Here is a 17,417-nt window from a genome sequence, read left to right as displayed (position 1 = left end):
AATTGTGATGCCACCAGCTTTGGTTTTCTTTTTCAATATTCCTTTAGCTATTCAGGGTCTTTTCTGGTTCCATACAAACTTTAGGATTATTTGTTTCAGCTCTGTGGAAAATGTTGATGGTATTTTCATAAGGATTGCATTGAATGTGTAGATTGCTCTGGGTAGTATAAACATTTTAACAATATTTATTCTTCCAGTCCATGAACATGGAATGTTTTTCCATTTCTTTTTTTTTTTTTTTTTAAGATTTTATTTATTTATTTGAGAGAGAGAGAATGAGAGAGAGAGCATGAGAGGGGGGAGGGTCAGAGGGAGAAGCAGACTCCCTGCCGAGCAGGGAGCCCGATGCGGGACTCGATCCAGGGACTCCAGGATCATGACCTGAGCCGAAGGCAGTCGCTTAACCAACTGAGCCACCCAGGCGCCCTGTTTTTCCATTTCTTTGTGTCTTCCTCAATTTCTTTCATGAGTGTTCTATTTCTGAGTACAGATCCTTTGCCTCTTTGGTTAGATTTATTCCTAGGTATCTTAGGGTTTTGGGTGCAATTGTAAATGGAATCGACTCTGTAATTTCTCTTTCTTCTGTCTCATTGTTAGTGTATAGGAATGCAACTGATTTCGGTGCATTGATTTTATATCCTGCCACTTTGCTGAATTCCTGTATGAGTTCTAGCAATTCTGGGGTGGACTCTTTTGGGTTTTCCACATAGACTATCAGGTCATCTGCAAAGAGTGAGAGTTTGACTTCTTTGCCGATTTGGATGCCTTTTATTTCTTTTTGTTGTCTGATTACTAGGACTTCTAGTAGTATGTTGTCAACAGTGGTGAGAGAGAACACCCCTGCCGTGTTCCTGACCTTAAGGGGAAAGCTCTCAGTTCTTCCCCATTGAGAATGATATTCGCTGTGGGCTTTTTGTATATGGCTTTTATGATATTGAGGTATGTTCCCTCTATCCCTACACTGTGAAGAGTTTTAAGCAAGAAAGGATACTGTACTTTGTCAAATGCTTTTTCTGTATCTATTGAGAGGATCATATGGTTCTTGTCCTTTCTTTTATTAATGTGATGTATCACACTGATTGATTTGTGGATGTTGAACCCCCCTTGCAGACCAGGAATAAATCCCACTTGACTTTGGTGAATAATCCTTTTAATGTACTATTGGATCCTATTGGCTAGTATCTTGGTGAGAATTATTGCATCCATGTTCATCAGGGATATTGGTCTGTAATTCTTTTTGGTGAGGTCTTTGTCTGGTTTGGGGATCAAGGTAATGCTGGCCTCATAGAATGAGTGTGGAAGTTTTCCTTCCATTTCTATTTTTTGGAGTAGTTTCAGAAGAATGGGTATTAATTCTTCTTTAAATGTTTGGTAGAATTCCCTTAGGAAGCCATCTGGTCCTGGATTCTTGTTTGTTGGGAGATTCTTGATTGCTGCTTCAATTTCTTTGCTGGTTATGGATCTGTTCAAATTTTCTATTTCTTCCAGTTTCAGTTTTGGTAGTTTATATGTTTCTAGGAATGCATTCATTTCTTCCAGATTGCCTAATTGTTGGCAAATAATTGCTCATAATATGTTCTTATAATTGTATTTCTTCGGTGTTGGTTGTGATCTCTCCTCTTTCATTTATTATTTATTTATTTATTCTCTTTTCTTTTTGATAAGTCTGGCCAGGGGTTTATCAATCTTCTTAATCCTTTCAAAGAACCAGCTCCTAGTTTCATTGATCTGTTCTATTGTTCTTTTGGTTTCTATTTCATTGATTTCTGCTCTGATCTTTATTAATTCTCTTCTCCTGCTGGGTTTGGGCTTTACTTACTGTTCTTTCTCCAGCTCCTTTAGGTGTATGGTTAGTATGTGTATTTGAGACTTTTCTTATTTCTTGAGAAAGGCTTGTATTGCTATATACTTCCCTCTTAGGACCACCTTTGCTGCATCCCAAAAGTTCTGAACTATTGTTTCCTGGTTGACCCATTCATTCTTTAGAAGGATGCTCTTTAACCTCTACGTATTTGTGTTCCTTCCAAACTTTCTCCTGTGATTGAGTTCAAGTTTTAAAGCATTGTGGTCTGAGATTATGCAGGGAATAATCCCAGTCTATTGGTACAGGTTGAGACCTGATTTGTGACCCAGTTTGTGATCTATTCTGGAGAATGTTCCATGTGCACTCAAGAAAAATGTGTAGTCTATTGCTTTAGGATGAAATGCCCTAAATATATCTGTGAAGTCCATCTGGTCCAGTTTCAGTCAAAGCCACTGTTTCCTTATTGATCTTCTGCTTAGATGGTCTGTCCCTTGCTCTGAGTGGGATGTTAAAGTCCCTAACTAGGGTGCCTGGATGGCTTAGTTGGTTACGCATCTGCCTTCAGCTCAGGTCACGATCTCAGGGTCCTGGGATCAAGCCTCACGTCAGGCCCCCTGCTCATAGAGGAGTCTAATTCTCCCTCTGCCCCTCCTCCACTCATGATCTCTCTCTGTCTCTCTCTCAAATAAATAAATAAAATCTTTAAAATAAATAAAGTCCCTAACTATTATTGTTTTATTACCAATGTGTTTCTTTAATTTTCTTATTAATTAGTTTATATAATTAGCTGTTCCCATGTTAGGGGCATAAGTATTTACAATTGTTAGATCTTCTTGTTGGATAGACCCCTTTATTATGATATAGTGTCCTTCTTCATCTCTTATTACAGTCTTTGGTTTAAAATCTAATTTGTCTGATATAGGGATTGCCACCCCAGTTTTCTTTTGATGTCCATTAACATGATAAATGGTTTTTCACCCCCTCACTTTCAATCTGGAGGTGTCTTTGGGTCTAAAATGAGTCTCTTGCAGACAGCATATCGATGGGTCTTGTTTTTTTATCCAATCTGATACCCTGTGTCTTTTGACTGGGACATTTAGTCCATTTACATTCAGAGTAATTATTGAAAAATATGAATTTAGTGCCATTGTCTTACCTGTAAAGTCATTGTTTCTGTATATTGTCTCTGTTCCTTTCTGGTCTTTGTTACTTTTCAGCTCTCTCTTCACTTACAGGAGCCCCTTTAATATTTCTTGCAGGGCTGGTTTAGTGATCACAAATTCTTTTAGTTTCTGTTTGTCCTGGAGGCTCTTTATCTCTCCTTCCATTCTGAGCGACCACCTTGCTGGATAAAGTATTCTTGGCTGCATATATTTCCCATTTAGCACGTTAAATATATCATGCCAGTCCTTTCTGCTCTGTGGCCAGGTCTGCTGCCAACCTTATGTTTCTACCCTTGTAGGCTAAGGACCTCTTGTCCCGAGCTGCTTTCAGGATTTTCTCTTTATTTCTGAAATTTGCAAGCTTCACTATTATATGTCTAGATGTTGGCCTATTTTTATTGATTTTGAGGGGGCTTTTCTGTGCTTCCTGGACTTGAATGCCTGTTTCCTTCCCCAGAATAGAGAAGTTCTCAGCTATAGTTTGCCCCTCTCTCTCTTTCTTCTTCTTCTGGGATCCCAATTATTCTAATGTTGTTTCATCTTATGGTATCACTTATCTCTCGAATTCTGCCCTCGTGATCCAGTAGTCGTTTACCTCTCTTTTCCTCAGATTCCTTATTTTCCATCATTTTATCTTCTATATCACTGACTCTCTCTCCTGCCTCATTTATCCTAGCAGTTAGGGCCTCCATTTTTTTATTGCATCTCAGAAATAGCCTTTTTGATTTCGACCAGATTTTAGTTCTTTTATTGCTCCACAAAGGGATTGTCTAGTGTCTTCTATGCTTTTTTCAAGCCCAGTTATTATCTTTACAATCTTGTTTTGAATTCTAGTTCCAATATCTTACTTATACCCATATTTATTAGATCCCTAGCTGTGATTTCTGCCTCTTGTTCTCTTTTTTGGGGTGAGTTCTTCCATCTTGTCATTATGTCCAGAAAAGAATAGATGAAAGGGAGGTAAAATACAAATATAGCAACAATGACACCAGAAAAATATACACAAATCAGAAGAGAACCGAAACCAAAAAGAAAAGAAAAAGAAAAAAACTGAGAATAAAATGAAACAAGTAGAACAGAACAGAACAATAAACTGGATCCTGAGTGTATTTGGTCTGTTTATTAGAAGAAACTAGGTCCCAACATAGGCAAGAAAGAAAACCTCATATATATAGAAAAAATGTAGTTGAATACAATGAAATGAAGTCAAAAATGAAAAATATATATACAAACTGTAAGTGTAAAAATGAAAATTTAAAAAGACTTAAAAAATAATTGATAAGATAATAGTTGAAAAGGATAATAAAATATAAAACTGAAGGACTAAAGGATAATAACTATACCAGAAAAATGTACACTACACTAATCAGAAGAGAACAGAAACCAAACAGAAAAAAAAAAGGGGGGGAGGAATGGGAATAAAATCAGACAAGAAGTTGAACCAAACAGAACAGTAAGCTAGATCCTGGGTGTATTTTGGTCTGTGTGTTAGAAGAAACTAGAATAGGTCTCCCAGAATAGGTCAGAAAGAAAAACTTATATATATGCAAAAATAAAGTTGAATACAATGAAAGGAAGCCAAAAATGAAAAATATATATATAAATTATAAGTGAAAAAATGAAAATTAAAAAAGACTTAAAAAATAATTGATAAAATAAGAAAATAGCTGAAAAGGATAATAAAATATAAAACTGAAGGGCTAAAGAATAATAAGAAAAAACCACTTCTATATACTTCTTTCCTCAAGAGCTGGAGTTTTACATTTCTGTATGATTGGCAAACTTGGTATTTGCCAGAAGTTCCTGCTGGTTGGTCTTCTGGGGGAGGGACCTGTTACCTGATTCTCAGGTGTCTTTGCCCCAGTGGAACTGCACTGCCCTTGTCAGGGGGCCAGGCTCAGTGTAAGTGGGCTCCAGAGCTGGTGGGGGGTGGGGATGAAAAATAGCTGTGCCCCAATCTCTAGCCCAGGAGCTGAAAGTTCATGTCTCCCACTCTTCGGTGCACCCTCACAGAAAAGTGGTCAATCACTGTTGTCTCCTCAGTTTCCATACACACTCTGTGTTAACACAGCCTGTGACTGAGCATTTTTATCTCAGGCACTCCACCCCAATTCGAGTCTCCAAACTTTATGAACTCTTGCGGCATGCAGGCACACCACTCCTCCCAGGGTAGGGAGGGGGTTCTCACTGCAGTTCTGCCTCTTGCTGGGCTCCTGCTCAGAGAGCGTTAGATGGACAGGCAGTTCTCAGTTTATGGCAACACCAAGCAGTTAACTGGAGCCTGGTCTCACTGTTTGCAACTGGCTGCCCCACTCTAATGCCTGGGAACTCTGCTGCACTCGGGCACCCCCATTCTTTTTGTGACCCTGGGGATCCTGAGACCAAGCTATCCCACCTGGGATTCTGCCTGCTTCGCCTCCTGAGCGCCTTTCAGGTAAACTTCTAAAAGTTCTGATTTTGCGCTCTGCTGCTTATAACACTTTCTGGTACCCAGCTTACAGAGGCTCCTTCCCTCCAGGTTTATCTTCCAGGGTACTGCTTCAGATTCACATCTCCTCACCTCCTACCTTGCAAAAAGTGGTTGCTTTTCTATTTGTAGAATTGTAGCAATTCTTTTCTCAGATCTCTGGTTGATTTTGCAGGTTTTCAGAATGATCTGATAAATATCTAGCTGATTTCCAGGGACCAGATGAAACTAGGATCCCCTACTCCTCCACCATCTTGGAGGGTCTCCTTATTAGCAAGTCTTAAGTGACCAACTCTAATGTTCTACCTTTACAGAACAAATATGTTATGCAGTCACATACATGTACTAGCCTTTACGAGCCATCACCAAAATGAAGGCCATTTCCCTATTCACACCTGGTAACTGCATAGGAACAAAATCTTAAATGATTTGTGAGAATTCATTTAAAAATTTCACCAAATAACTTGGTGATACATATAAAAAACATCACTTGGCATGAGGGAAATACAAATCAAAACCACAATGAGATACCACCTCACACCTGTCAGAATGACTAAAATCAAAAACAGAAAAAACAACAAGTGTTGGCAAGAATGTAGAGAAAAAGAATCCTCATGCACTGTTGGTGGGAATGCAAACTGGTGCAGTCACTGGAAAACAGTATGGAGGTTCCTCAAAAAATTAAAAATAGGATTACCATATGATCCATTAATTCCACTATTAGGTATTTACCCAAAAAATACAAAAACAGTAATTCAAAAATTATAAATACCCACATATTTATTGCAGCATATCTGCATTAGCCAAATTGTGGAAATGGCCCAAGTGTCCATCGATTGATGTATGGATAAAGAAGTGGTCTATATATATATATATATATATATATATATATATATATATACACGATGAAATATTATTCAGCCATTAAAAAAGAAGGAAATCTTGCCATTTGCAACAACATGGATGGACCTAGAGGGTATAATACTAAGTGAAATATGTCAGTCAGAGAAAGACAAGTACCATATGATTTCACTTAAATGTGGAATTTAAGAAACAAAACTAATGAACAAACAAAAAAAAAAAACAGATACATAATTCAGAGAACAAACTGGTGGTTGCCAGAGGGAACATAGCAGGGATGGGTGAAACAAATAAAGGGAACTAAGAGTACACTTATCTCAATGAGCACTGAGAAATGTACAGAATTGTTGAATCATATTGTATACCTAAAACTAATATTACACTGTAGGTTAATTATACTTGAATAAAAAAAAAAAGAAAAAGGGATAATTTGTATTAGGAAGTATAATGTGTGGTAAGCCTATGGGAAGATCCTTCATAAATTTTGGGTAAAGGACAAAAAATTTAAATCTACAGATAGTGTAAGTTTTTTCAAGCTCTGCTTTAAGAACTCCAGTAAGTAAAATCTGGACTTGCATAATAAGTCAGAGAATCATGATGTATATTATGAAAGGATTACTGACTTCATGAAAGATTTTATCACACAATTTCTTAAATAGCTGCTTTTCTCATACATTTTGGTATTTTAAAAATAATTTCCTATTTGACAAATGAGCCACCATGTGCCTTGGGACAAGTCACTGAAATTCTCTTGGCTCAATTTCCTCATCTATATAGTAAGGATGGTTTTAACCATGCTGCCTGCCTCACTCAGTTTTCACGACTATATAAAGGTACTTTGAAAGCTATATATACATATTTTTATGGCTGTTGCTTTTTTTTTTAAGATTTTATTTATTTATTTGAGAGAGAGAGTGCAGGCACAAGTGGGGATAGGGAGAGAGACAAGTAGAACCCCCACAGGGTTCAATCTCACAACCTCAAGATCAGGACCTGAGCCAAAATCAAGAGTTGGATGCTTAACCAACTGAGTGACCCAGGCACCCCACGTCTGTTGCTTTTAAGAGAGAATTGGGGAGGGGGGGTACTTTCCAAACTTTATTATTATTACTAAATATGTATTTTTTTATATTTTAGCAGTATCTTAAAAAGCAATTTTAGATGACATATTCCCTCTATAAAAATCAAATCTATCCTTGGTTCATGATCTACTTTTCTCATTTTTTAGTTCTTCTGAAGTTACATATTGTTATTTCCATGGTCTTCATACCTGGATTATGAGTGGCTCCAGTAGCTTCTCTACAGTGAATGTTTGTACCTGCAGATCCTGAGGATCAATATTCAGTGTGATTGGTGTTTCAGCCGACATGCTGCCTGTGCATAAAAATGAAAAGACACTTATTAATAAAGAAAAATACTTTCTAAAGGGAAGCACTAATGAAAATCATAGAGTACATGAGATTTGTACTCAGCACCTCTTCCTGATATCAGCTGTAGCCCTCAGAGGACCAGGGTGACAAGTCCACCAACAGAGAAATGAGATATTCCTTCCCCGTCTGTTCTCTGGTTGTGCGGTCTAACCTTAGATCCTCTAACAAATTAATCTATGTTAGTATGTTCATGACTAAAATAATAACCCAGGGTGGGTTTGCATTTGTTCAGGAGTCTTAAGTAAAAATGAATGGCCAAGTTGGTGAGACATATCTTACAGCATGCAAGTCCTCTGACTTCCAAAAAATCATGGCACTGAGGTAGCCAGCGCTCATATTTTGCTTGTTCTTGTTAATGATAACTCAGATGAGGAGCCAAGTAGGACTTTGGAAGATGTGATACATCTCTATCTGTTTGGGGAACTGTTTGAGGGTTTTGACTGAAGAAGAAAGTTGGGGGCAGTTTACTTTCCTATACAGAAAATAAACTAATTTAAATTGGCATAGTTATTATAAAAAGAGAGAAAGGATTGATATTTGGGCAAGACAAAATAAGAAAAAAATGACAAGCCATCTTTAAGGCATTAACATTAATCTTAAAATCAGTGAGATTTTTGCATAAGAATACAAAGATATCTCAAATAACCACACGTGGCATACATATCATAACATATTCAAATTAAAATTGGCCATAAAAACTATTACCCAAATTTCCAAGTCCACAAATTTGTATTAACTTATTCACAGTCAAGTACTTACTAAAGGCTCACAGAGATAAGCAGTAAGAAACATGTATCACCTATATGTAACTTAGTCTGTTAAAAAATAAATAAATTTATAGTCGAAAGAAACATGTTACCATCAATACAAAAACCTTCCCACTTAGATATTACCCATTTTCTTCTATATTTGCAGGCAAGAAAACATAAGATTCCACCCCCAGAAAATATTCAGATATTCCCTATGGCACCCATGGAAACTAAAACAAAAATATTTAGGAAGTACTACAGTAGTCCCCCTTATCTAGAGTTTTGCTTTTTGTGGCTTCAGTTACCCACGGTCAATCATGATCCAGTCGACATATCATCAGAAAGTAAATAGAAGCCTCATGCTACATCACAATGCCTAGGTCATTCACCTCACTTCATCTCAACAGATAGGCAGTTTACCATCACCCAAGATGAAGACTGAGTACAATAAGATATTTTGAAGAAAAGAGAGAGACCATATCATATAACTTTTATTACAGTACATTGTTATAATTGTTTTATTTTATTAGTTATTATTATTAACCTCTTACTGTGCCTAATTTATAAATTAAACTTTATCACAAGTAGGGGCACCTGGGTGGCTCAGTCATTAAGCGTCTGCCTTCAGCTCAGGTCATGATCCGGGGGTCCTGGGATCGAGCCCCACATCGGGCTCCCTGCTCCACAGGAAGCCTGCTTCTCCCTCTCCCACTCCCCCTGCTTGTGTTCCCTCTCTCACTGTGTCTCTCTCTGTCAAATAAATGAATAAAATCATAAAAACTTTATCACAAGTATACATGTGGGATAGGGAAGGGAGGAAGGAAAGAACGAGTACATATTTTCATGGTGTTTCTCTTATCCAGAATCAATGCCTTCAACATTCCTTTCCATCCCAGTGATTCTAGGAGAGAGGACTGTTCTTTTTTCTATACCCCTGCCTCCAACCCCAAGGGATACCAGAGTCTCAGGGAGGGGCCCATGTTCCCTCCCAACTGTTTCCCCTGAGAGTCTATTCCCATTCTCCTCCTAGACTTTGTCAACATCCATTGGCCTAGTTCCATATAATCAGCATCTCTTTGCTCATCAACCTCTCCCACTCTAGTGGATCCTTCCCTAGATCCATAAATGTGTTACTGTATATATTCCAAAGATAATCATGATCTCCACGTGTATGTGTAAGTGAAAAGGTCAGTGTTTCACAAGGCCTTTCCACACTGTACACCTGATACACATGCAGAGAGAGACAAACACATGAAACCATCCTGTAACTAAAATTAACTTTTATCTTGATGAAATCTAATTCTTAGGTTAATAACATAATTTTTTATTTATTGTTATTTTTTATTTGGTTTTGTTTTTGGATGGGGGGAGCACCAAGGGAGAAGGAGAGAGAGAATCTTAAGCAGGCTCCATGCCCAGCACAGAACCTGATGCGGAGCTTAGTCTCACAACCCTGAGATCATGACCTGAGCTGAAATCAGGAGTTGGATGCTTAACTGACCAAGCTACCCAGAAGCCCCCATAATTTTTTTTAAACAGAGGCAAATACTATAAAAGTTATACACCGATTTTTAACTGTGCAGGGAGGGGGAGTGTCAGTGCCCTGAATCCCCACATTGGTCAAGGGTCAACTGTACTGTAAATGTTGAGAATTTAATATAAAACCCACCAACACTGTTGATTTCAGAAAGAGAGCACACCTTCTGAAATGTAGCACATTTCTACACACAATCAAATGGCCTGTGCAGGGCATCTTTGCCCCCTTTCAGACTATCGTGTTGTCCTGTCTTCAGTCTATCCTTAACTCTACCACAAGCCACTCATACAAAGTGCCTACAATTCTTTTACTTTTTAAAAGACATTTTTGCCTTGGAAAAAAATACTATTCAAATTGCATTAAGTGAAAAAATATTGCTTGAATTTCTTTTCAAATGAAAGAATAAATTACTGTTATTCTATGATATAAAGATATATGAAGCATTTGAAATATGCTTCAAGTAAAATATGTTCCTGTTGAAAAAAAAAAATAACTTTAACTAAGGGTCTCATTTAAAATAAAGCATATCAGAAGGGAGATGGGTGGGAGGATGGGTGAAACAGGTGAAGAGGATTAAGAGTACACTTATTGTGATGAGCACTGAGCAATGTATAGAATTCTTGAATCACTATACACCTGAAAATAATATAACACTGTATGTTAACTACACTGGAATTAAAATTAAAAACTCAATTTTAAAAATCATGGGTTTAAAAAATAGAGAGAGAGAGATACAAAGCCATATGACTTAGGCCTTTACTACCTTGTTTTTCTTCCCTTTTCACTGGTTTTATTTCCTTTCTAAAAGTAAAAACATGATCTCTTTTCTCAGCTATTCATCTGAAATACAGAATATATGTTTCAAGAAAGGCTCCATCACTATTGCCAAGTGGTTTCTCTCAAATGCATTTCTAGGACTGAAATGTTTTGTTTTGGTTTGGCTTGGTTTTGGTTTTGGTTTTGGCTTTTTCCAATCATTCCACCTACCACTTTGATTCCCTCTAACAGAAGCAAATCTAAATTGACAAATAGGATACTCCCATGATGACCCTTCTGCATAGCTTGGAGCCAATACATACAATAAAGTATGTCCTTCAGTCTCCATAACACCATAGGGTTCTATCAAATGAGTACTCACAAAGGAGTTCATTTGTTACCCCTTTCATGATGGGTACTATCCTACACAAAAATCAAGTCAAGATTACTGACATTGCTTTGTTCTTTCATATCAGAGACAAAAGTAGAAGACACTGTTGTGAACTAAAATAAGATCTAAGGGAACTTTCACAGCCTTTAAAAACATGTGCTTTCACAGAAATCCATTCACAATGGATTTTCAAAGCTACATTGAGCACCAGAAATTGGAGGCAAAGAAAATAAAAAATAAGAATAAAAATTATTCACATCATAAATAATCCTGCTAGAAAAATGTTTTTCAACAAAGAGATAAAAGACAAACCTAATTCAGCCAAAGTATCTTCTAAATCTGTGATCATGTCTTTAATACACATTAAGTAAAGAAAGTTGTTGAGAAGTTCATTTTTTTCATGGAAAAATTATAAAATAATATACCAATAAGTCCTTGAAGAACCTTGGCTACATATAATTATTCTTCTTTGAATAAATGCTGTTTCTTATAAAAATCTTTTGGATCTTTTGGATCTGTCCTGTTCAGTAATCCTGATTGATTGGAGATCAGGGCAGTAATAGGCAGAAAACGGCAGAATTTTGCAAATGAAGTTAAAGCAAGGTCAAAGTCTGACAAATTGTTACCAAATTCTTATAGCAATACCACAATGTGAATCCAAAATAAAAATCCTACTAGTTGTGGGTATTATAACCCAAGGTATGATCCATAAAATCTAAAGAGTTAGGGAGTACTTCTCAAATTCAAGAATAACTCTTGCAACATCCTTCATTTCAACAATGTACTGGACTTGGATGAATAGAAATGATGAGATACTCACTATACCATTAGATTCTGGGATTACTTTTTTTTTTTTTTTTTTAATTTGAGAGAGAGAGCACACGAGCCAGGGAAAGAGCACAAGGAGGGGAGAGAACACAAGGGAGAGGAAAGGGCAGAGGTGGAGGGAGAGGCAGAGGGGGAGGCAGAGGGAACAGGACAAGCAGACTTTCACAAAGCAGGGAGCCCGGCATGGGGCTCCATTCCAAGAACCTAGGATCATGATCTGAGCCGAAGGCAGACGCTTAACTGACTGAGCCACCCAGGCGCCCCTGGGATTACTTTTATAAAGTTCTTTCTTATGTTGAATTGAAACCTGCCACTTTTTGACTTCTCTCCAATTGAGACTATTTTATAAAGTGGAAAAGGTACAGGTTTGAAGACAAAAAGACTATATTAAAATCCCAGTTTTCAGAATCAAAGGGAGGAAAACAAATCACTTGCAGCAGTAATAGATGTCTCCAGAGAGAGTCCTTAGGGTGGAGCACATGCACCCATGTGGATCCTTCCCTTCTTCCCACGCTATCTAATCCACAATACCTGAATTTCCTTTATTCCACTTTATTCCCTGCTTGCAACTGAACTTACATCAATTTTAAATTCATTTAGTTTAACAAGCATTTCATTTTTAAATGCAGCTAACTCTGAGGTCATACAGTGAACATATTCAATCACGCATTAATATGAACTAGCTCATTACTCTCCATCTGACACCCATATATGTCATTCTCAAAGCACAAACCACATTGTATTCTAGTCATATCCTGGCAGCAGAAGAATGGGGTTTTTTTTGTTTTTGCTTTTTGGTTGTTTATTTAAGATTTTGTTTATTTATTTGACAGAGAGAGAGACAGTGAGAGAGGGAACACAAGCAGGGGGAGTGGGAGAGGGACAAGCAGGCTTCCCACCGAGCAGGGAGCCCGACATGGGGCTCGATCCCAGGACCCTGGGATCATGACCTGAGCCGAAGGCAGCCGCTTAACCAACTGAGCCACCCGGGCACCCCAGCAGAAGAATGTTTGATCAGAGAGATGCACACAGAGGTCAATGGAAAATTTCAGCCATTTCCAAAATTTGCCTGGGGCTAGCCATTCCCTCACAAAGAGTAAAGAGAAAACTTTTCCACCTACTTCTCCCTACTGTAACACATGATCCCCTGTCTCCAAATTCTGAAGCTCAGGCTCCTCTTAGTAAAGCTATAATCCTTCTACATAAGTTGACATGTTCTTATGGGATGGCTTAGAAACCTAATCATCTATAATACAGTTCCTACAGAAAAGTCTCTAATATGAAATACTTAGTTTTAAAAAAAACTTTTTAACAGTTTGTAAGGTGACAGTTTATTCTCCTTTAAGATTATTAAATTCCATGTCAGAGTCATCAGACTTAGCTAATTAATATCTTTGTACTCACTTGTCAACTAAATTGTTCAATTCTTTTTTACAAGGATTACTGCAAACCCAAATCTCCCCATCATATACTTGGGCAATTAATATTTCTTTGCCCTTAAATGCAGAATTTTATTTTTTCTTCCTAACATTTCATGCTGCAGAATCTAGACTTTTGTTCCCACCGGTCAAAAATTAATATTAGAGAATCCAACATGTTAACACCTCCTCCCAGTTTTCTATTTACCCATTAATCGTTCAGTATGAATTCTATAATCTCCAGTTAAATCACCGAACAATGAGAGCCAGGCATGAAAACTGATTTTGATACCACTAGAAATCTCTTTTCAGATACATGATGATCAAGTAATAAACACTGTAGATAAATGAACTTTTCAACCAGTTATTAATCACTTTTTGTGAAATAATCTACTTTCTCATCTAGTCAAAAAAACATGGGAGGATTTTTTTTTAATGTTTCAATGAAATAAAGACACCCTTTCCTTCCTATATAAGAATTCAATTTTTTAAAAAAAAATCTAGGGGCACCTGGGTGGCTCATTCATTAAGCGTCTGCCTTTGGCTCAAGTCATGTTCCCAGGTCCTGGGATCGAGCCCCGCATCGGGCTCCCTGCTTGGCGGGAAGCCTGCTTCTCCCTCTCCCACTCCCCCTGCTTGTGTTCCTCCTCTCACTGTATCTCTCTCTGTCAAATAAATAAAATCTTTAAAAAAAATAAAAAATAAAAATAAAAATAAATCTAGTTTGACATAATTGACTCCTGGAGAATTCACGCCAAATGCTAGCAATTACTGCCATTTATTTACATTTTAATTCTTCAGTTTCCCTACAGTTTGGTGCCTAGATGTCCAGTCTAATTTTAGAGGCCACCTTTTTTCCTCTTTTGAAAATAAAGGTATTTGCCCTTCTTCTGATTTCTGACAGGTCTGTTATTTCTTAGTGACTCCCAGGTTCTGTGATCACATTTACAGATCATTTTAGAATTAAGGGATATACTTTTTCAAAAGATACATAATTCAACCAATTTAAAGAGACTAAGATAGCTCCTTTATTTTCATCATCTAGGGTTTCAATTCTTTTTTAATTAATTAAAAATTTTATTAAGTAATACAAGGTTCAACTACATATATGGTTAAAAACAAGTCTCTCTCCCATCCCTGTCCTCCGGCCCTAACTTCTCTCCCACAGGCAACTGCTATGGTCATTTTCTCATAGTTTCAGAGATATCATAGATAATACAAAGGGTTTAATACAAATTCTGTATTTTAATACAAATTCTAACAGACCTGCCTCTTCCACTTAATTCAATTCCCCGGTACCAGTGTTTGTTCCAGCTTGCCCACATGACATCACAGTATCACAGCTTGTGTGTATTACCTGTCAGCTGCTAATCTCACATCATCTGGTTCATGCACAGGACATATTCCTTCCTTAGGCTTTCTATTTCTCTTTCTCTCAGTCTATAACTTTGGAAGTCCCTTTTTCTTTCCTTCAGCATCCCTTCCAACCCTACAAAATGAGAATTGCTTTAGCCTTCCCAACATTATTTTTCCTAGTTCCAGCCATTCTCTTTTACTTGCCTTAAGTAATATGTCCCTTTTCCCATCTTTGATCCATATTCTTTTCAAATTTGTGCTCCCTACACAGAAACACTAGGATTTGGGGCCATTGATGTTATTGTTAAATGATTATTTATGAAGCACTACCCCAGATTCTGGTGAAAGAAAAAGTAGTGAAGCCAAGGCCCAGCTGGCTCTCTTGTTTCTTCATTTTTAATTCATCAAATTTCTCTTTGGTCGTATACAGTCCCTTAAAATCATACTTACCATTAATCTAAAATTTCTGAAATTTGCTTCTCTTAACATCGAGGACACGTGTGTAACTGTGTCTAACAATGTTGTATTTACAACTGTCACCTCTACAATAAAACACTTTCTCCCAAACCAGTACTGTCCATAGACTTAGACAAGAGCTGCCCCACCCCAGATCCTCATGTTTTGGAAGAGTCCAAGGGACCAAGGTAATGTGCCCTTCCAGAACCCACACCTACCCTTCCTGACATGCTCAGGGTATCCAGTACCCCACCTCTCTGCTCAAGCAGCCCAAACCTATTTCCAGGGTCTATGCCAGCCTGTTTCTAGCATCCATCCTACCAAAAATAAATGACTCAACATGCCCATCCCTATACTTGAGAGGTGGCCAGGAGGCAGCTTCCCCCCAAAAATTATGAGTTTGATGGAATTTGTATGTGCAGGCTGGACTGTCCACTTGTACATGCTTGAGGCCTCTCAAATGCGAAACAGAGCCAGAAGAGAAGGGGGCAGGCCACATATCAAGGGCAGGAGTGAGCTCCCCATCCACCACCTCATTCTAACAAGAAACTTCAAGGAATCCAAGAATTCTAACTCCAAATCTTGTCTTCCAGGTCATTTTGAAGGAGTATTTCTTAAGGTAGAAAGACAGGAAGATAGAACCTACCGTAGCAGCTTGTTAGCTTGAGTTGTAACTTTCACATATATAAGTGTGGTATGCAGGCCTCCCTTTATAGCTGCACTTTGCTCACTACGAATGTTAAACACAGGCCTGCCCAAAATTTCTAGCATTCCATATCACCAAGTTCTTATTAATAGATTTGCTTCTTTCATTGTTTTTTGTTTGTTTGTTTTAAAGATTTTATTTATTTATTTGACAGAGAGAGACACAGCGAGAGAAGGAGCACAAGCGGGGGCAGGGGGAGGTGTGAGAGGGAGAAGCAGGCTTCCCGCCGAGCAGGGAGCCGGAAGCCTGCTGCGGGGCTCAATCCCAGGACTCTGGGATCATGACCCGAGCCGAAGGCAGACGCTTAACGACTGAGCCACCCAGGTGCCCCTGCTTCTTTCATTGTTTCCTCAATCTTCTAAAATGCATTTAACCCTGAGGTAGGGTTAAAAAAAAAAAATCATCAGTTATTCCACTTTTAAGAGAGGACTTCTTGAAATTTTCAAAATGTATCATCTCACTATGTTACTGTAACAGTTTTTTTTTAATATGTAGCAGGAAAATTCTTCACATAATAAGCTTCTGCAACAATACCACTTCTCTTTTCCTCTTTTTCTCCCTCATCCAAATGTTCTATTACTATTTTCTTAAGTTTATGGGTTTCCATGCAAGAGTATATATTCACCATATGTATATTTTTCTACTTTTATTAAAATTATTTATGGGGCGCCTAGGTGGCTCAGATGGTTAAGCGTCTGCCTTTGGCTCAGGTCATGGTCCCAGGGTTCTGGGATCGAGCCCCACATCAGGCTCCTGGCTCAGCGGGGAGCCTGCTTCTCCCTTTCCCGCTGTCTCTCCCCCTTCTCATGCTCTCTCTCTCTGTATCTCTGTGTCTCAAATGAATAAAATCTTTAAAAAAAAATAAAAATAAAATAAATAAAATAATTTGTGAACATTCAACATTACATTCATGAAAAAATAAATAAAATCTTAAATATTAAAAAAACACAACAGAAACATTCAGTTCAGGATTTATTGCTATCTATGATATTGTATTTAATTTGTATCTTTTTAGGTACCTATATTTATCATTATTTATTAATTATTGACCTTTTCCCATGTGACTTTCTCTGGATAATTACAATGCATAGTTATCTATTAACATGGTTTTTCTATGCCCTAATTATTGTCATACACTAACACACACACACCCCCCGCTTTGATGGTTTTATCTGCAAATGGGTTTCTTTTCCTCAAGTTTAAAGTGCTTTGATTATGTCAACAAGTCTCCTACCAAAAATATCTTTAGACTTCATGAGATCTCATTTAGTGAAACTCTATTTAGTGAAATACAAAGAAGAAATTTTTTACAAGGTGCCAACCGCAACCATCATCACAAATATTAATCTTATCTAATACTCTACACTTCCAAAATATCAGAAAAAAATAGTGAGCAACTAGTGAAAGGTTTCCTACTCCTGAAATAATGTCATAAAAGAGAGCATTTATTTTGTCATTAGAAATTTATCTTGAGGGGCGCCTAGTTGGCTCAGTC

At 37.6% G+C, this 17,417-nt stretch overlaps 1 protein-coding gene across 2 annotated transcripts in view; it reads right to left on the bottom strand.

Moving 5' to 3' along the window:
- Positions 1-17,417, bottom strand: part of CTNNA3 (catenin alpha 3) — a 1,800,030-nt gene that overhangs the window by 1,700,624 nt on the left and 81,989 nt on the right. For both annotated transcript variants that reach the window (XM_078077659.1, XM_078077660.1), the window contains one exon: positions 7,566-7,669. In XM_078077659.1, coding sequence (XP_077933785.1) covers positions 7,566-7,664 — 99 coding nt within the window. In that variant the 5' untranslated portion in view covers positions 7,665-7,669. The remainder of the gene's footprint in view (positions 1-7,565; positions 7,670-17,417) is intronic.

The sequence above is a fragment of the Halichoerus grypus genome, chromosome 7, assembly GCF_964656455.1.
Source record: "Halichoerus grypus chromosome 7, mHalGry1.hap1.1, whole genome shotgun sequence".
Classification (NCBI taxonomy): domain Eukaryota; kingdom Metazoa; phylum Chordata; class Mammalia; order Carnivora; family Phocidae; genus Halichoerus; species Halichoerus grypus.
The sequence above is the reverse complement of the archived record's forward strand: the minus strand, read 5'-3'. Positions and strand labels throughout refer to the sequence as shown.